Below are 21,302 nucleotides of genomic sequence, written 5' to 3' on the forward strand. Positions count from 1 at the left end.
CAAATGATAGCGAATATAGCATTTCTGCTCCAGTTCCCTCTTCTCTCCCAGTCAGCATGCCATTGTCAGTTTCAGTTACCGCTCACTCACTCTATCCTGCTGCACATGGGCACAGGTATCACTGCAGTACCATTTTTCACCATGCCACTTAGTCATCCTAGCAGCGTCCATCTTTTTCTCCTCATCAATACCCCCTCCAAAAAGGACCAGCCCGGTACACAGTCAGCTCTATATTTCCAACAGGATTTCGTTGGTGTTCTTCTAAGATACAGTAGTCCTCATTATGTGCTGTGTGCAGATTTCACTTAGCATAGTAAGAAGTACAGCAGTAAATAATACTTGATTTTATTGAACTCCCACAGGTAATTATTTTGTAAAAATTGCTTAAAGCACAAGTAGCTCTTAAGGTCACCCGTCAGTTAAAATATACTGCTACAATAAATACGGAAGCTGTCAAAATCACAACCTAATAATTTGCTTACATCTGTTACTGACATTACAGGTGAGGTGAGAGACCACCCACGCCAACAAACAGTGTTAAAGATAATCGGAATCACCAGGCGTTACCTACATGAACAATAATAAGCTGCAATTCTAGGCAGTCAAACAACTAACAGATTTGGTAAGGCAGGGATAAGAGAGAATATATCATATGGATATAAAATACGTTTTTTCCAGGGAAGGAAATTAGAAGATTCTGAAAAGTAAAGGTTAAAAAAACAAAAAGGATTATGAAGCAAGAAGAAAAAGGAATAACACATGTTGATATCTTACCCCTGGAAAGGAATAAGATTTGTTGATATCTTCTTATCCTATTCTAATTCCTTCCACAATCATACACCTCCCTAACCGTGTGGGTGATTTTCCTATTCTTTCCATTGGGAAGGTGGCTGGTACAGAGTGCAAAAATTGAGAGAGCCAGAAGTTTATCTGATAATTAGTAACCTAATGCCATATATGAGTTGCTAAGTGTAGTTAACTGTGATGGTGCCAGGCCAAAAATAATGCTTCACAATCAGCAAACAGTAACCCAAAACTTACAGGAGACATGAGAGGAAAAACAAGACAACTGGGGAAGAAAGGAATGAAGTACAAGAAAAAGGAAACACACAAGATGAAAGAAAATGGGATACAGAAGAGAGTGAAGCAAAGGAGAGAAAATAAGAGGAAATAGCTTAAACGCTGTTAGTCTACACCTACTCCTCAAAAATTACAGATAGCTGACTGACCAAGCGAATGAACTAGCAAGAATATGAAGATTATTTTCTTTCAATTAAAACCTCAAAAATTAAGAGACAATAGTAACACCAAAAACCACATAATTACTTGAGGATAATTCAAATGTTTAAAAAGTATAAAGAACACAATTTCATAATGCAAAACATTACAAACCACACAAATAAGGTTAAAAATATGTGTAATCAGTCAATTTAAAAATATTTATTTTTCTCTAGAGTCTAAATGGCTGCCTTGAACTGTATTCAAATAAACAGGCCAAATCACATTAGCTAAAATACCTGCCTTTTGCTTATAAGAGAGCATAAACATAAATATAGAATCCAACAGGTATAATCCAAGGTAATCCGAGGCATAAGACTTGAATTGTACACAATTTTTCTATATGTAAAACATTTTCATATTATATATTCTTTTATAATATATTACATGTATGTTGATATTTAGGAAACAGAAAAGCACTCCATAATTGTCCTGAACAACAGTTCAGTGTTCAAGCTTTGTGTAATATATACACACTGTTATACATAAAAATCACAGGTATGAAAGCTAGATATTGCCAGTGTTTTACAAGTGTTTAAGCGTGATAATGTTCTTGATGCTAATCTTATCAGTTCTACTTTATACTACAAATATAATTCCTGAAACTCATTCTTTAAAATACTGTCTTTCTTTAGAGGAATTATCTATGCATATGTAACCATTTTTTCAAAGATCTCTAAAAATTATAAATTCTATAGCTATATAGTTCCTACTCACAAAGAACGTGTTGCTTAATTCAAAATGAACTTCAACAATACTTAGCTTTTAACATTCCACTGAGATATTCCATGGAGAGTAGCCTCGGAATAATTCAGGAAGACTGTACTTAATATATTAGTGGAGAATGCTACCACGTGCATCCATAAGTGTCTATTTTTTCATGTATTTTGATTTTTTTCCCCCAAGGGGAAGAAAGTAAGCTAAAACCTTCTTTCAAAAGATTATAGGGCAGCCAATACCATGTACCCTTGGACCAGGACTACATGACGTGTGCTACAAAAAGGATTAACATAAACAATTAATTCAGATTTTTCAATTCTCTTTTGTCCAAACTATGCTGTAATTCTTCAGAGGAGATCTTTATTTAAGTAATAAAAACTAGAAGCTCTGAATTCCTTGTACAGAAAGATACTGCAGCTTATCATGGATTTAGGTCAGACCACCCCCTTACCCAATGGCATGTAACTATTAAATTCTGATAATATTAAAAGTCAATTATGGAAAAGAAAAGTTTATCAACAAAATTACCTCGGCCATTTCTAAACCACACATAATTTCATAAAGAAAAATGGCAATCGAATTAAAAATTTGAATATAAACACTTGACCAGCAAGCTGCAGGCAAGTGTACTAATTTACATATCAGAGCAATAAAAATTTTTAATAAGTCAGATACTCAATGATTTGAAGTCTAACTCTGAAATGTAATAACTGTAGTTCGTAATTAGGTTATCATTATTAATGCTGTAATTTGCTTTTATCCTTCTGACAGTGCTTACCTTTTCAGAATTTGTAAAAACATCAGATTTCAATTCTCCATCTAGAAATTCATTAAAGTATTTCATCAATTTCTGAGCCTCCACTGCCCGTTGTCTGGGTGTGTTGACCCCCTCCAACTGGTCTCCAAGGTGACAGACCTTGGTTGCTACATAGCTGATGTGCTCATCCAGTTCTTGGAAATGTTGGAAGGCAACCTAGGAAAAATGTACATAAGCATAAAATACAACCAGAGAATGTTTATGAGTTAATTCATATGAAAACGAAACCACCAATCTCATCACTACTCTCTAACTTAGGTAATTAAAGATGCCATAGAAGTTATGTACGAGGTGATCCACAAAAACGATGCAAGCCTGTTAGCACTGCATGATCTAAAAACCTTTGAACCAAGGTTTTTAAAAAGCTGCAGACTTTTACACCTTTAACTATTAAAATAATCACATTTTATCAAGAATACATATGTTAATCAACAGAACAGCAAGGCTACTTACTAGTCATCCTATTTAACGAAGTTCCCAGTACCATTTAGTCCTAAATAATGATTCTGAAAACAAAGAACTAAGTATCAAAGGGACCAGTAATCTGAACAACTCGCTTACTACTATACTGAGTCAAAAATATGTCAGAAGTAAAAGACTCTATTTAAAAATAAACTATATAACATTCTTTAAATATTTAAACAGCAATACTAGTATTATAAATAAGGGAAAATGGGTTTTTCCTAGTCTTGAAAACAGAAAAGACTGTAACAATTATTCCACTGAGGCAAAGGTACATTACTTCCTAGAATATTCTTCCCCTTTTCCCTGGGTATACTGGCTGTCCTGTGGTAGACGAAAATCACATACAACAAATGCCTTACAATTGCCATTAACAAAATTACTGATAATTCAGTATTACACTTTTGTTTTATCCTTAAATTGAGGGGGGAAAAGCTGCAAACATTTACTAAGGACTTCCTCTGTGCTAGACACTCTTCTAAACATATTACATGTATTTACTTATTTAATCCTTACAATGACCCATTTTATAGATGGAAAAACTGAGGCACACAGAGGTTAAGTTGCTTGAGATTACACAGTTAATAAGTGGCAGAGCAGACTCGCTCCAGAACTTGCTAGAATAACTTTTTTTTCTGCACACTTTTTTTTTTTGTTTAAGGAAGATTAGCCCTGAGCTAACATGTGCTGGCAATCCTCCACTTTTTGCTGAGGAAGATTGGCCCTGAGCTAACATCTGTGCCCACCTTCCTCTACTTTATATGTGGGACACCTGCCACAGCACAGCTTGATAAGCAGTGTGTAGGTCTGCACCCGGGATCTGAACTGGCAAACCCCAGGCTGCTGAGGCGGAACATGTGAACTTAACCGCTGTGCCACCAGGCTGGTACCCTGCAGGCTTCTTTTTTTGGTGAGGAAAATTGGGCCTGAGCTAAGATCTGTTGCCAAATTTCCTTTTTTTGTTTTCCCCCTCCCCAAAGCCCCAGGACATAGTTGTATATTCTAGTGGTAAGTCCTTCTAGTTCTTGTATGTGGGACGCCATCACAGCATGGCTTGATGAGCAGTGCACAGATCCATACCCAGGATCCGAATCCATGGACCCCAGGCCACCGAAGTGAAATACACGAATTTAACTACTATGCCACCAGGCCAGCCCCTAGATTAACTATTAAAACTATTACTACCACCAAGGGAAAACTGCATTACAAGTATTTGGAATCTATCATCTTTACTAATTAAAAATACATTATCTTCTGTAAATTACTGACTTTATTAATTATTTTCTCACAGCCATATATGCTTAAGTGAAGGAATCTAAACAAATGAAATTTGAGCAGAAATTGGTTGCTAATCTCTAACACTAAAAGAGCTAACAGCCCCTGGGAAGCAGCAATGCTAAGTGATGCTCCTCAAGCTACACTTACAAGGACAATCAAGTTTCAGATCAGGCCCACGCTGTCAACTGGATTTAGAGGTTCCAGATTAAGTCTAAGGCCTAACAATGGCTAAGAAGCTTGGCCTACTTACTCCAGAGCCAATCTAGAGACTTTGTTTTACTCTGAAAGAGTTCCACATCTGCTTTTCCCACAGTTACACTAGAATTCTCATTGGGGCACACACCTCATGACTTCTGTGAAACTTCTCAGACCAGGTTTCCCTGGGGAAAAACCTGATCCAGGCAATAGTTGGTCTAGTATTACTTCGTTTCATGATTAAATGAGAATGCAAATGACTACCTAAATATCCAAGCTAATAATGAGGCCCTAAAATAGAGGTCTGCTGAAGTGTCATTCTTGAAAGTCTGCATTGTTAGAGGAGCAAGGACCACACTGTACTGGATACCAACGCATCCTAAGAAGGGAGTACTGCAATCCCAAACCAAAGCTCAGTAGCAAGCCAGTGCCAAGAGTTCCTGATGATGATTAACATTTTTATCCCATGGGATGGGAGCAGTAGAGAGAAACTGCAATAGCTACTATCATTTGACTAGACTTTTTTCAAGAACTTAAAAATGGAAGGAAATAAAAATATTACAGCCTATACAAACTATTCATTGCTTAGCTAAATGTTTACCTGATTGCTTTTCTGGAGCTCTTGTACCTTCTTGGCAAATTCCTTGGCTTCTTTCTGACACTGTTGCTCTAGTTTCTCTACTTTCCTTTGAATCCTTTCATCCATTATCTGGAGTTCTTGAATATGATTTACAAATTCTTCTAATAACCTAATAGAGGAAAATTAGAGTATGTATCAATCCATCCAGGATCAATCATTAAGAACTGACCAATTTACTTATAATTGTAAATAAAATATCAATGAGCATTCCTTGAAGTAGGGATGATCATGTAAATTTTCTCTACAGTGTCTTATTAGGGATCATCTCTGACGTGAATGAAAATCACCCAGAATCTCCATTAACCCCCAGAATAGACAACAATTTTATAGAAACAGTCAAAAAAGTAAATGTACTATATAAAAATAATATTGTGCATTCCAAGGCACAGTGACTTTCTGTTCCCCTGATTTACAACTATACTTAAAACAACATACTCAACATGTTTTTATGTTAGCAATGTAACCAACCTTTTCTAATTTATTACTAACTGGAGAAAGAATTCAATTCTTATAGTGCAATAAAATCCCTCCCCTCATATCAGTTAAAGTCCTCCTCTAAAATAAAACAAATGTAAGAGGAAAAAAATCAATCCCAAATTTCTAACGCCTGTGTCTTTTACTGGCCAATTGTTAACTAAAATCCCTTTACATGAACACTGAGAGGAATTCCAGCAGTCACCTCTACTCCAAACACAAATTTGTACTAGATTGTGTCTTTGAAGAAAACATCTTTACTTCACCTTTTAGGGTCAAAAGCTTCAGGTCCCCCTCTAGAGCCTCCTCCTGGGGTTCTCCATACAAGACGTTCAATGTACTCATCTGCCACAAAAGGCTCCTAGTTTACAAAATAAAGCTTCTTTAAGAAAGTTGCAAAGAAAACTTAATACTACTTACAAAAATCAAACAGGTTCTACTATGTGAGAACTTAAAATGGAATTAAACTACTAATTATTTAAATACGACTACTGTCATGTGTCGTTTAATGATGGGGATACGTTCTGAGAAAGGCATCATTAGCCCATTTCGTTATTTTGTGAACATCATAAAGTGTGAAGTGGGACAAAATCTGCCACCCCAAAATACGTCTCTTTAACATAAGGATTATTTTAGATTGATTATTTTTAAGAAAAAAAAAGACTCAGAGAGTTGTTCTTGTTACCTCCCCCTTACCCGCCTAAAAGAATTCAGATTAAAAAAATCTGTCTCAGGAAGAGAGCTATCACCTTAGCATAACATGAACTAGGTGGTGGTCAAGGAGGAACCTAGAAAAGTCTGTTTGTTGGGTGTCCCTCTGTGTTCTTCTGTTTCTGTGTGGCTAGAGAAATACCTGTTTTCCAAACATTTGCTCCTTTTCACCTACCTGTGAATTGCCTTCCTTCCCTTTGAAGTCCCTGACTCTCCCACCCCGAATATCTTTTGTCTTTAGCTGAGGATGGTATTTAAGGTGAAGGCTTCAGCCATTCTGGCGAGTTACTCCATTTTCCCGGGTTTCTCCCATGTATATATGTATTAAACTTTTGTTTGTTTTTCTGCTGTTAACCTGTCTCAAGTCAATTTAATTCTTAGACCAGCCAGAGAACCTAGGAGGGTAGAGGAAAGCTTCTTCCTCCCCTACAGTACTTTACACAAACCTAGATGGTATAGCCTACTACATACCTAGGCTATATAGTCCTAACCTTAAGGGACTACTGTCATATACGTGGTCTGTCATTGACTGAAACATCGTTATGTGGCACATGACTGTATATTATTGAAATGTACAAGACTTTTTCAACTTAAAGCATCTTCAATAAACAAATTACTTAATGAAAATTAAGATATTAAAATATTAGAACAGTATTATGACCAGTTAGAACACTCCAATAGAAAAATGAGCAAAAAATGCAAACAATTTATGGAAGAAGTACAAATGGCCAAGAAACATAAAATATATGTGGCCTCAACAGTAATCAAATAAGGTCAAATTATCACTTTTTTTAACTCTAACTGACAAGGTTTCTTTAAAATTAAAATATGCAATACAGTAGAGCCTAAATTTAAGCCTAAATTCACACTCTCATTATTGTTAGAAATGTTAACAGGTACAATACTTTTTGAGGACGATAGGTAATAATTTGTAACATGAACAGTATGACAAATGTGTGCACCCTTTAACCCAGTAATTTTACTTTTAAAATTCTAAGGCAAAAGCAGATATGAACACAAAAATGCTTGCAGAATGTTCACTGAGTATTATGTATAATACTAAAAAATTGTTAATATAATTATTCAACAAAATCATTATTGAAAAATTATGATAAACTCATAAGATGAAAAGCTATGCTCCTGTTAAAATCATGTTGTAAAAAAATTTAATGAAGTGAGAAAAAATGCTCACATAAATCTGATGACAAAAGCAGGATACAAAATTTCTAAATTTTCTTAGAGAAAAAGCATTAATTATATAAAAAAGAATGTTACAGTAGAAGATCCAATCAAGAAAATAAACATTCAAATGTTCACCATCAGTTAATGCATTTTTTAGACTAATATACACTAATTTACATATTTTCCTTACTACCCTCCTTCATGCAGATAGATATCATATATTGCCTCCCACTCAGTATGTAATTTAAACTGGTAGCATTTGCTGGTAATTCCAGTTTGAATTCTTATATCTGTAAAATTTTCCATTTGCTAATCCTACTTTAAAAGTATATTTTCATTAATAAACATTCACTGAAAAATAAAATTTCCAGTGCCAAGCACTCTGTTAGGCTTTTGAATAAAAAGATGTATAAAACACAAACTGCATCCTCATAAAAACTCATAGAAACTCATAGCCTAACAGGGAAAAAAATACAAATAAAGAATTCAATAGTATGTGACAAGTAAAATTAAAAATTTGTGCACAAACTTCAGTATTAACATTGCTGAATGGTTAATTCAACAGGTAGTTGGGCGATGGAAACGGGATTTTCATTAACTCAGCAAATGCTTACTGAGTAACTACTATGCTGGGCATTGTGGCAGGAACTAAGAACACAGACGTGAATTCAACAGACAGGGTCCCCTGCAGGACCTCATAGAAATGATCTAGGCAAGGGTGCCAACATTAAATGAGTAATTATAGAAATAACTAATTACGATTGCGATAAATGTGAGGGAAAGAAAAGTCCTGGACATTCTAAGAGTACATAACAGGAGCAGAGATGATGGGAAGATAGTGAGGGATGGAAGAAGAATGGCAGGAAGTGGGTGCTGCACAGGCAAACATTCTGAGATTTTAACACTTAAGCTGAGATCAGAAGAAAGAAGAAAAATTAGCCAAACAAAAATAGAACAAACAGTTTTCCAGACCACCAGGGAAAGAGAAGACTGAGACTAACCCATAAGAAGAACTGAGAAGCATGGACTAGATCAGACAGACCATGTACGGAAGCATCTAGAAAGAGGTAACAGTTAAGACTAACAGATGATAAACTTGTCCTTTTTAATCATTATTATCATCACATTGGCACTTGAGATAACGATTCACCAGTCTGATGTGAGAGGAGAAATGAGAGGATGAATTTCATCAGAATAAGAAAAACTATCAGAATAAGAATAGGAATACCAAAAAGAATAATAGCTCACATAAACACTTCACATGCATTATCTCATTTACTACTTTCAATAAGACTTTAAGGGAGGTCCTACTTTATCTCCACTTTATGATGAGGAAACCATGATTTAGAGAGGGTAATTACTTGCTTAAGATAACACAAGTTGTATATGGCAGAGCTGAGATTTGAATCATTCTGTTTCTACTATTGTTGTGTAAAATTAAATGGCAACTTTGGGAAACTACAAGAAGCTCCTTTGCCTAAAGTTAGGTGGTAAAGATAAGAGGTGAAGCTAAAAAGGTGAAAATTGCCAAATGAAGGCACATGCTCATCATTTACTTTGTCTTTTAAATTTTCTTATATTTATAAACATTCAAATCATCTGACACATCAATAACGCAAACAAATTATTTTATCAGACAATTGACAAACTGTCACAAGCCTATCTGTACATAAAATCCATTATCAACTTTCAAACTGGTACATATTTTATAAGGAAACATCAAGCAGAAAGAAGAGAAAACAATACAAGCAGGTATTAAAATTTTTTTAAGACTTTTTACATTTTACTATAAAAGGCTATTTCACAGTGGTCAAATAAGTGAAAAATAGCAGTCATATCAATCCAGTTTCTCTCATAAGATTTCATTATAGGAAAGCTATCTGATATGATTAAGTCATAAAAAGTAAACAAGATTGCTAGCTACTTTAAAGAAAATTCAATTTATCTATGTGCTGACATGTGTGCAAATGAAATCCTAAGGATGAATTAGATATTCCGCAAAATAATTCTTTTTGGCCCTCTATCATCATTTAGATAATCAAACCTCTAGTCTACCTCACTTCTGTTTAGGCAAAAGAGTTGATGTATGTCTAACAATCCTTAATTTACATATATAAATTGAAAAACACTGACTCAAGACACAGGGATTTATGTTTGGAGCTACCTAGAACTTTAGAAACTAAGCTACCCAGAAACTTTGGAAAATCTCACAAGCACATGAAATTTCCCTAAATAATGATGAGATAGTGATGACAGCTAAATTTTTTTTGTTTACTATGTGCCAGATATACGCCTAGCGCTTTACATACTTATAGCTCATTCAATACTTATGAGATGGGTTCTACTAGTATTGATTCATTTTATACCTGTGAAATTGTGTGATACAAAAAGGTTATTTAATCCAACATCATATAGACCTACATGATTTGAAAAGTCCAAGTCTTCACTTCTGGTAAAATCAAGAGCTTTTTCTTTAAAAGATGCTAAATTAATTTAGGAAGTAGTCAGTTCTTCCAAAAGTCCACAACAGTTCCAATAAATAACTTTATATATTAATCACAGTCCTCTTCTCTGTCAATTTTTTTTGCATACATACTTGTGTAAATACTTAATAATCTTAATTCTTATGTGTTATTCATTTATTAGTTTCAACTAATTGTAGTTTTCAATTAAACGTTACACTGTTCCTTAATTTCAATATACCAGTTTTATTAAACAATATATGTCCAAAAACTTATAAATCAACAAATAAATATAAGAGACATGGTGAAAAAATAAGGATTTTTTCATACGAAATATTTTCAGTTTTCTCAAAATACAGTATTCCTTCATTTAACAAATATTAATTGAGAGCCCACTACATGCTACCAACTATTCTAAATACCCAGGAAACAGCAGTAAACAAGGAAGGAGAAAAATTTCTGCTCCTGTGGATCTCATGGAGGAGAGTGACAGACAAATGAGCAGATATATGATAAAGCAATTAAGAAATACGAAGAAAACGAAAGAGGATACAGAATGATGGATAGGAGTGGGATTATTTTTTGGTAGAAGAGATCATGCAAGGCCTAAGAAAATAAATTTTGAGCAAAGACGCAAATGCAGCTGAGGAATATGCCATCTGGGGAAGGAATGCTCCAAGTACAGGAACAAACTTATTATGCAAGCAATGACAAGAGGCCAGTGAGACTAGTGCAGAGTGACTGAAGGGGAAAATAGCTGCGGATGAGGTCAAGGGAGGCAGTGAGAGTCCAGAGCTTGTACCAAGATCTTGTGGGAGGTTCTATGATATATTCCCTACTATGGATTGAAGAAAAGACCACGTTCCCAGGAGGAAGGACTCTGCAATATGCTGGCAAATATATGCAGTAATGATTCTACTATTCCTTCCCCTAAAAAGAGGTACAACAATTTACTTGAGTAACTGTACACTAGGAAAAGGGGAATACTCAAACATTTTGAGCTCTGTTATAGACAGGGTCCTAGCTGACACTGATACTTGATTAACTCAAAGCATCATGGACTCAAAAGAGTGAAGACATATGGGTGCCAAGTAATAAACAGATTCCTAGCCAAGGTCCAGCTCACCATCGCTCCAATGGGTCCATTAGCCCAACTAGCGGCCACTTTCCCAGTCTGCAAATGTATTACCAGGGATAGACATATTTGATGGGTGACGCAACTCCCACATTGGGTCCTTGGCATATAGAGTAAGAGCTATTATAGTGGTGAAGTCCAAGTAGAAGTCTCCGAAATTGCCTCTCTCTACTCAAGGTAGTAAATCAAGGGGAATGAATGGCAAAAAAATTAGTGCCACTCTTAAAGCTCTAAAGCAAGGATCAGCAAATTTTTTCTTAAAGGGCCAGATAATATTTTAGGCTTGCAGGCCACACAGTCTTTGTTACAACCATTCAGCTCTGCCTTTGTAGTATAAATGTAGCCATAGACAATACATAAACAAATGGGCATGGCTGTACATCAACAACACTTTAAAAACAGGCATCTATGCCACAGGCTGGAAGTTTGCCAATCCTCAATCTAAAGGATGCAGGGGTGCTGTTACCCATCATTTTTCTCATTTAATTCATCAGTCTGGATTTTGCAGAAACCAGACAAATCCTGGAGGATAACTACTTCAAAATCAACCAAAAAGTAGCCCCAGTTACATTTGTCATGCTGGATGTAGTATTTCCCAGCCTCACAGTATATGGCCAAAGATTTGGTGGATATACTCTTTTCTATCCCTGACAGTTCACAGTCACATAGAACTGACAATAGTACCCATTTACAGTTTTGCTTCAAAACTGTGTGAACTCTTTTATCCTCTATTATAACATGATCTGTACCATATGGATATCCTGCAGAACACCTTATTGATCCATCATACTAACTGACATCAGGCTAATTGGGCCAAATAAGCAAGAAGCGGTGAGCACATTGGAGGGGCATTGGTAAGACACAAGTGTCCCAGAAACTGGGACATATACTACACAAAGATTCAAGGGCACACCAAATCAGTAAAAATTTTATGGTGGTCAGGGAATGCTGGGACATCTTATCCAAGGTAAAGGACAAATTATTGTACCTTGCACCTCCCACTACAAGAAAAGACACATAACATGTGGTAGACTTTTTCAGGTTCTGGAGGCAGCATATTCCACTCCTGCTCTGGCACATATATCAGGTGACACAAAAGCAGAAAATGGCTCTGCAGAAGTGAGGGCCATACAACCTAGAAGACCTTACGGTGTTTAATAAACACTAATCAGTGTTTAGTAAAGTATCAAAGGTATCAGTGTTGGGAAACAATGTCATGTGGAGTTTTGGCAAGCCCCAGTGAGCTAATCACAACACAGATCCCTGAATTGTGAAGCAAGATCATACCATCTGCAGCAGAGAATTATACACCTTCTGAAAAATAACTCCTCACGTACTACTGGAGCCTGGTAGAGATGGCACACCTGACCACAGGACATGAGGGGACCATGTACCCAGAACTATACAACATGAGCTAGGTTCTAAAAGACTCACCAAGTCATTGTGTCAAGTGGACCCAAGAACGATCCATCAGATGGAACTGGTAAACGCAAGATCAAACATAAACAGGACCAGAAAGTAAACTGCATAAGCAGGTAGCCCAAACTCCCATGTCTTCCACCACTATTGAACTAGCACCCCTTCCCTCAACTCACAAGTATGGCCTTATGAGGGATCTCTTACCACCAGCTGATGAAGAAGGAGGAAGCCTGAGCTTGGTTCACAGAGAGTTTGCTAGGCAAGTGGGTACCAACTGAAAATGAACAGCAGCTACAATTACAGCCTCACTCAGAGGTGGCCCTGAAATTCAATGGCAAGAAAAAAATCCTCCCAATAGGTATAGCTTGAGGAAATACACCTGGTCATCCTCTTGGGTGGACAGAGAACTGACCTGACGTTAGAATATATACGGACACACACACAATGGCAAAGGGTCTGGCTATCAGAGGAGAAAGGCTGTAAGTCTGAGGACAGGGAAGTCTGTGGTAGGGGCATGTTGGATAGATACACAAGAGTGGGCATGAAGTGTGAAGATGTTTCTATCACACACTTTTGTCAGCACACACCAGAGGACATCCACCATGGAAGAACAATTAAGCAACCAAGTAGACAAAACGACTGTGCCAGCTGACATCAACCAGCCTCTGCCCAGCATTAGCACAGTGGGCTCATAAAGAGAGTGAATACAGTACAGAGACAACATGGGCCCAACAGCATGAGGTCCTATTTACGAAGGCTGATCTAGCTACTGTCAAAGCTGAATATCTAGCCTAACAGTGACAGAGACCAACTCTGAGCCCCTAAAACAGGCCTATCCTTCAATTAGACCAATCAGATATGTAGTGGCAAGTTGACTACAATGGGTTCTTTCCATTCTGGAAGAGTAATTAATTTTGACAGGAAGAGAAACATTCCAAGTTGGGTTTACCTCTCCTCAGTGAGAGTGTTTGTTCCCCCGGCATGGGATCCTACATATCACATCAAACCAAGAGACCCATTTTATAGCAAAGGAAGTGATCCACTGGTCATATCACAAACACCACCACCCAGAAGCTGCCAGTCTGACAGAGCACAGGAACAGCCAGCTGAAGGCAGAGCTGAAGCACCAGTTCAAAGACAACACTCTACAAAGATGGAGCACTATCTTTCAAGATGCAGTATACATTCCGAATTAAAAACCTTTATATGATGCTGTGTCCCCAAAAGGAAAAACACATGAGTCTGGGAACAGGGAGTAAAAGCATCAGTGGACTTGCTTATCGTGACTCCCAATTTATACTTGCTATTCCTGCAATTCTTGGATCTACAGGGCTAGAGGTCTTGATCTCCAAAGGAAGAACACTTTTGCCTGAGAACATAATAAGAATCCCATTAAACTATACTACAGGTGCTGCCTAGGCACTTTGGCTTATATCCAGGGAATAAAAGGCAAGAAGAGGAGTGACTATCTCTGGCAGGAGCAATTGACTCTTATCCTCAGGAGGCAGGACTGCAATTACACAATGGGTGCAGGGAACAATATGTTTGACACACAGATCACCTCACGGGGGATCTCTTCATACTCCTTTGACCAATTCTGACCATAGACAAGTGCAGCAACTCTGGCCTAAGAAGGGTATGGTAACCAGTTAAGCCACCAAGAGTAGCAGAAGTACTAGCTAAAGCTGAGGGGGAGCTAGAATGGAGAGTAGTAGAGGGAAACGACAAGTATTGACTGCAACCTGAGACCTGCTGTAACAGTAGGGGCCTTATGTAGTTCATCCCACTAACCTAATGCTTCTCCAGGATAAGAACCCCAACCGGAATGCTGGAGGAGCAACTCCCCAAATGTATATGAAGAAGTAGAGTCTAGTGGCACAGGGGTGGTCTGTGGCGGACACAGTGATGTGTCATCCAGATCTCCCTTCAAAGAAGGGACTTGCCCTACCTGCTAGCAGTGCTGTCAGCAGACTGCCTTCACCTGGCAGTATTTTCAGGGATCCCCTCTGCTGCAGAAAGCCACTTCACTCAAGGTCATACCTTTCCCAATGTGGTCTGTATCCAATGACTGACTAAGATAGAGATATAAAGGCCTGACCATTTTGGTCCAAAGCAGAACAATTCTGACAAGTCATTTTAGTTCCAGAAGTCCCCATGGGGGCCAGCATTATAAAGCTCTACTACTCTATAGGCCGAACCTTTCTTCCTCACCCTGCCCTTCCCAGATATTCAACCCGAGGGTACTTTCTAATAAATATTCTGCACACTAAAGTCTGTCTCAAAGTCTGCTTCTCAGAGAACTCAACCTGTAACACTGTAGTAGTCAAGAGATGATAATGGCTCAGAAGAAAGTGGCAGTGGAGGGGGTGCTGAGAAATGGTCAGGTTCATGGCATTTTAAAGGTCAGGTTCATGACATTTGTACTCATACAAATTGCTGATGGATTGGACGTGGAGAGAAATTTTAAAAGGGAATCATGATTACACACAGAGGTTTGCAGCCTGACCAAGTGTGTAAATGGTGAGCAGTGCCATTTACTGAGACTGAGAAAAGAGACAGAAGAGGAAGCGGGGAACGAGTTCTGCACGTGATCTGTTGTAGAAGCCTCTCACGTACACAAGTGAAAATGGAGAGCACACAGGAAAATAAGTTTGTGTTACAGGGAAGAAATTGGAGCTAGACATAATTTTAGAGTTACTGAAAACTCAGAACTGGATGAGATCACCTAGAAAGGAGAAGAGCGTACCAGCATTTGGAGATGAGGGAGGAAAAGGATCCAGCAGAAGAGACAAAGCAGGAGGGGCCAGAGACAGAGGAGGAAAAATTAGGAGAGAACTGTGTCCTGCAAGCAAAGTGCAGCTTTTATCCTCAAAGGCAATCAAATTTTTACAAAGGTTTAAGATAAATCAACTACTGATCCCAATGGAATGGAAGTTCCAAAAAAGCAAAAAATAAAACAAAAACCTTTCTGCTTATAAAACCAAATCCCAATAACTTGCTTTCTAATACTTAACCTTGCTGCAAATGCATTTACAATGAGAAAAAAGCCAAATTAACAAATTCTAAGACTTCCAAATGACCATGTCCCCCCAAGAGGATTCTCAAAGATACCTATAAAACAAGTCCCAAAAAACTTTTAGAATTTCATGAACCTGACAAAAGTGTATCTTCACCTTCTGTTTCACTATAATAATTAAAAGCAAAAATTGCCAAAATAAAAACAAAAATCTAACAAGTATGCACTACAAAGATCCTATCACGTTAAATCCAACTTTACATAATTGATTACTGTGTTGCTCTGTTAAACTGATTTCTTACTCTTTACAAATGCTACCAATCGTAAGAAAAACGTGGGGTTTGTGGACTTTTCTCTTAAAAGTTCAACCTCAAGCCCTTGGACAGAAACATAAATCCCTAATTTAATATTGTTTCTTTGAGAAAATCGAACTTAACTTTTATATTTTCTTATACTATCTTTCCCCAAAATAGATCCAATACAATGTGTTAGAACCACTCACAAATGCAAAGAAACTATAACATTTTCTCCTAGCCTAGGTAAAAGGCTCAGGGGATTTCAAAGAAAAGTATTTCTGTGTCCTGTTAAACCAGCTAATCCATGGGTTCAAGTACTACCTATAAGGTGTTTTCCTTAAATTTACTGAGCATACCACTGCTAAACTGATCTTTAAAACATTGCTTCCTTTTAATCAGAAACTTCTCTATGCAATTCTAAAACTACCAAGTTCACATTCTTACGTCTACCCTTTAAGGTTCTTATCTGACACAACCTACCTAAATTTCTTTGGACCCCAAAAAGAACAGCCATACTACCATCAGCCTATTGCAGTCTTCTCTTCAAACCCATGCTAAATTTCTTTGGACCCCAAAAAGAACAGCCATACTACCATCAGCCTATTGCAGTCTTCTCTTCAAACCCATGCTACTTCTGCTTCCTCACCTGTGGCTAGCAGGTAACTCATCCCACAAGGATACCCTTTCTCCTCGAACAATTCAAACACCTTTATAAATTACGCAAAGCCTGGCTCAATTCCCATTTCATTATTGAGGAGTTCCTCCCATACATGATCTCCCCTAATTTCTTCACTCTTAAACCCTCATAAGGTTTAAAAATTCAAATCCCAACACAGAACAATATGTTACTTTCATTTTGCCATTTATTGTTTCATCATAACTTCTGTAAGTTTCACTTTTCTCCACACTTAGATTGAAAGCAAGGGCAGGATCTGTCATACACTTCTTTTGCTTTCCAGCTGTGGTCAACAGAACAAGGTTGAGCACAACCATAGATGCACAATAAATCAAAACGTGCTAGTTGGGGCCATGGCCAAATCCCCTGCAAAGGATCTTGAAAAATCAAGCCTTGATCCATATAGCCAAAACCAAAAAGACTACCATCCCACACCCCAGAAATAAAGAATAGGCACTCTATGGTGCTTTAAATCCAAGATTCTAATAGAAACCAAATATGAGTCTTATGCAATTCTGGCATTGAAACTAAATGAATTTTACTACATTTGGCCTCTGCTTTTTAACCCCATTTGATTTGGTTTTCATGAGACTCTTTATGTGCTTCATGGCAGATTAATAAACAAATTATATTTATTGAGTATTGATTTTTTTGAAAAGCACCAGAAAATGTTTCATTTTGTCTCAGGCTAGCAAAATGAGATTCATTCTACCTATGGAAACATAGAAAGATAAAGCACATTAAGACGCTTAAATACAACTAAGGCAAATTTTGAAAACTACCTGCAACACTATGAGAGGAATAGTTTTACTTTTTTTAAACTAAAGTCAACTTTAAAATTCAATCTTGCAGGGGACACCAGCTCTTCAAACTATGATAAAATTAGCCAATTAACCATATTAGCAGAATTATTTTGAAGACTATTAAATGTGGTACCTTAGAATTTTATAAAATATTTTAGATTCTCTTAAACAAAACCTCTCTGCAGGACAGAATATATCTTACTTCTGACAGTAAAGTAATATGAGATTTCTATGCCCAAAAGAGAAAGGCAACAGAATGTTACCGTCATTTTTATACCAGTTTCAGCAAAATCATAGAATTAGACTTTAAAAATTTTAAACTAGAATGGTCTTTAAATATCATCTCAGCCCAACCCTTTTATCTCATTTTTATACATAAGTAAACTGACGAAACAACATTTAAGTCTTCTCAAGGTACTAAACTGGTATTGTAGCCCAGAGGTTTTCCCACTCTACTATGATGTCTTTTAAAATCATATAAAGACCATGAAAATTATCACCTAAAATCTCTTATATAATCTTCCATTAGCATTTCAAATCAAATTAAGTGTATTTACAAATTTACACATTAAACATATTTACAGGCACTTAATAAACGCCTCTGGGATAAAATTAAGCAAGTGAATCCAAGGAATCATTTACTTTTTTGATTATGTCCTCAGTAACGAAAGATGTATATATTACATAGTTAGCTATATTCTCTTATTACTATTTTCATACTTCAATTCCAAGGAAAGAAAATAGCATCAGAAAAGTTAGCTCAAGTTTTTAAAATATCTTATATACATAAACTTTTAACAATCAAAACTTTTAAACTATATACCACTCAACTAACCAGAACTTTCATTTAGCTTTCGGATTTTTTGTTTTTTGAGGGTGAGTATTACACAAAACTTGGACCCACTATTAAGAGAACAGTAAAAATCAATCTTTCAGATTGCTCTCTAACACACACACACCAGACTATCCAATTTCCTGAGCATGCCAGGGACTCAATGTTTCACAGTAATTACACACACGTGCCATCAATAAGTTATCCTCAATGTAAGGACTTACTCATTCCAAAAATTCACTTCCAAATTGGTTTGACTAGAGAACTCAGAATACAAAATACCAAACGTAACCCTATTACTCTTAAGCCTCTACCTCCACCACTCTACTAAGAGTGGTAGAAGTCTACTGGATCTTGGTGTAGATAAGTTGATCAGCTCCTGTTCCAGTTATCTACTGCTGCTTAAGAACCACTCCAATAAATGAGTGGCTTAAAATAATAATAATCAACATTTTGTTCACGAATCTGCAATTTGGCACAACTCGGCAGGGAAACCTAGTCTCTGCTCCATGTGACATCAGCTGGGGCAGCTCAGCTTGCGGGATCTGATGCTAACTCCAGGTGAACAGTGTCAGAATTGAACTGAATTGTAGGACGCCCAGTTGGTGTCTGCCGGAAAACTGAAGCGAGCTGTGGGAAAAGCCCTCACATATCTGGTGTCAGAAGCGAAGTATTGAGAGAAGTGGTAGAGTGTTGAGAGAAGAAACAGAGTTCTTCTCCTTTTACTCCCCCAACTAGATTTTTAACTCAAACCATCTTTCATGGGGCCGGCCCCCGTGGCCGAGTGGTTGAGTTCGGGCGCTCTGCTTCGGTGGCCCAGGGTTTTACCGGTTTGGATCCAGGGTGTGGACATGACACTGTTTATCAAGCCATGCGTGCTGAGGCAGCATCCCACATAGCACAAGCAGAAGGACCTACAGCTAGAATATACAACTATGTACTCGGGGGCTTTGGGGAGAAGGAGGAGAAGAAAAAAAACAAAACCATCTTTCAACTCCAGTACCTAGAATGACTTCTGACCTACAGTAGGTAAGGCACTCAATAAATACCTGCTGAAGGAATACAGTTTCTCCTTTACATGATGCTGTACTTGGTAGCCAGTTTCCATAAACACTTCTTTAACAGCTAATAATGGCTAAAACAAGTAGCATTTCAACACCCTGAAGGTAAAGGAGTGCTCCTTACTTGTATATCTCACCTTCATTAATATATATTTAGCTAGTAATTGAACAAGAGAGATCTTTTTTAATAAGTCTGTTTAAATAGCTTTTGTAACTTAGTTTGAAAATCTAAGAGAGAGAAATGCGTGTGAGCAAAAATGTCTTCTTGGCTACTCATACTCTAATCTGAAAGTCAAACAGCTATCGTCACCACAGTCAAATTACCTGACCTCAAACACTATTATCAAGGCACCTATTTACAGGAAAGAAAAAAATCAAATTCGTAATCCTGGCATTAGGACCTCCACAATTAAAACCCAATTTACTTTACATGCCACTCCTCTTCATGCATGCTATACTGCAGCCAAAATGAACTCTTTCTTCGTCCCCAGGGGCTACACTTACCGCCCTTTATGTCCTGGCTTTTCTGTATGCTTTATTGGAAAGTCCCTCCACCCAGTTCCACAAACTCAAATCTAACTTATCTTTTGTATATCATTCAAATGCCACCTCCTAATCCTTTCCCACTTCTAGAGGTAATCTCCCATCCTCTCAAGTCCTACAGTACTTTATCTAGACCTCTCTGAGACCATTCATAACTTTATTTCAAGAGTATGTAGTTATATATCCATTTTCTCTCCGCCCACTTCACGATAAATGGCAGGTTCTATGTATAATTCAACATTTTCCAAAGTATGTTCCATGGAATTCACAAAATTAACAAGCAGTATAAAATAAAACTCTTAGGGTCAAAACAGTTTGGGAAATGAACTTTTCAGAATCTTTAACATACTAAGATATACTGCAAATCTCTAATGAAACAAAGTATACCTATTTCCAAAACTTATTTGGCCTCTGTACCGTTTGGGCTGTTTTGCAGCACATCTCATAGGATTACTATTTCTCTGGAATGCCCTTTGGAGACATGCAGCCTCATTAATTTTGTCACCTTATCTTGAACTTAATAGGTTGTCAACAAATATTTGCTGAATGAACAGGTAATTGACTCTAGTTAACAAACAAGACTCCCATAAAGGCAGCTTGCCCAAAGATAAGTAGAGACTCCAGAAGAATGACAGGAGAGCAAAACAGCACCTGAGAAGGGAAAACAACGTCCTCAGCAGTGCAGTAAGAGAAGAGAGAAATATTTTCGACAGCGGAAAAAGAATTTACTACCCCAGTCGATTTTTATATGTAGAGGTCATAATTAATCCAAACCACATAGGAATTCGTGTTTAGAATGTTCATCCTGAGGTAATCATTTAGAAACACTACAGATAGATCCTTTCAGAAAGATCTGTCACCTAGGGTTGAAACTAAGAAGGTATTCTGGTCAATTTCCAGGATCCACACTATTAAAATAACTGAATCATCTACTACTAAATCATTTCTATTAACTGAGGAAATATCCTGTAGTTTGATTTTGTTGTGTGAAGATGTTTATGTTAAAAAAGGAAGTCTTGTTGGACTAATAAGATTTTACAAGAAGTAGAGTTAACACTTATGAAAATTCATGGATTCAAAGCATAACTTTGTATAGATTTAACCTCTTTTTCAGGCTGGAAAAATGAAAGCACAATTCAACTTAATAGTGCATTAAAACCAGGATGCGTAAAAACAAAATATCCTTGACTACATCCTGACCTCTGTTTCCCACAGTTCTCCAGCTGTGACTAAGAAAGGGAAGCAGCAGAAAAGACACTCCCTGACTTGTCCTACAATGTAGATCAGATGGCAGTAGCAACA

The 21,302-nt window shown here is 37.1% G+C and overlaps 1 protein-coding gene across 1 annotated transcript in view; it reads right to left on the minus strand.

Annotated features, from left to right (window-relative positions):
• EXOC5 (exocyst complex component 5) overlaps positions 1-21,302 on the minus strand; it is a 50,749-nt gene that overhangs the window by 27,035 nt on the left and 2,412 nt on the right. Inside the window, exons 2-4 of the mRNA XM_070593499.1 lie at positions 6,131-6,225; positions 5,352-5,499; positions 2,777-2,971 (exon numbers count right to left, since the gene is read on the minus strand). Of these exons, the coding sequence (XP_070449600.1) occupies positions 2,777-2,971; positions 5,352-5,499; positions 6,131-6,225 (438 nt within the window). The remainder of the gene's footprint in view (positions 1-2,776; positions 2,972-5,351; positions 5,500-6,130; positions 6,226-21,302) is intronic.

The sequence above is a fragment of the Equus przewalskii genome, chromosome 25, assembly GCF_037783145.1.
Source record: "Equus przewalskii isolate Varuska chromosome 25, EquPr2, whole genome shotgun sequence".
Taxonomy (NCBI): domain Eukaryota; kingdom Metazoa; phylum Chordata; class Mammalia; order Perissodactyla; family Equidae; genus Equus; species Equus przewalskii.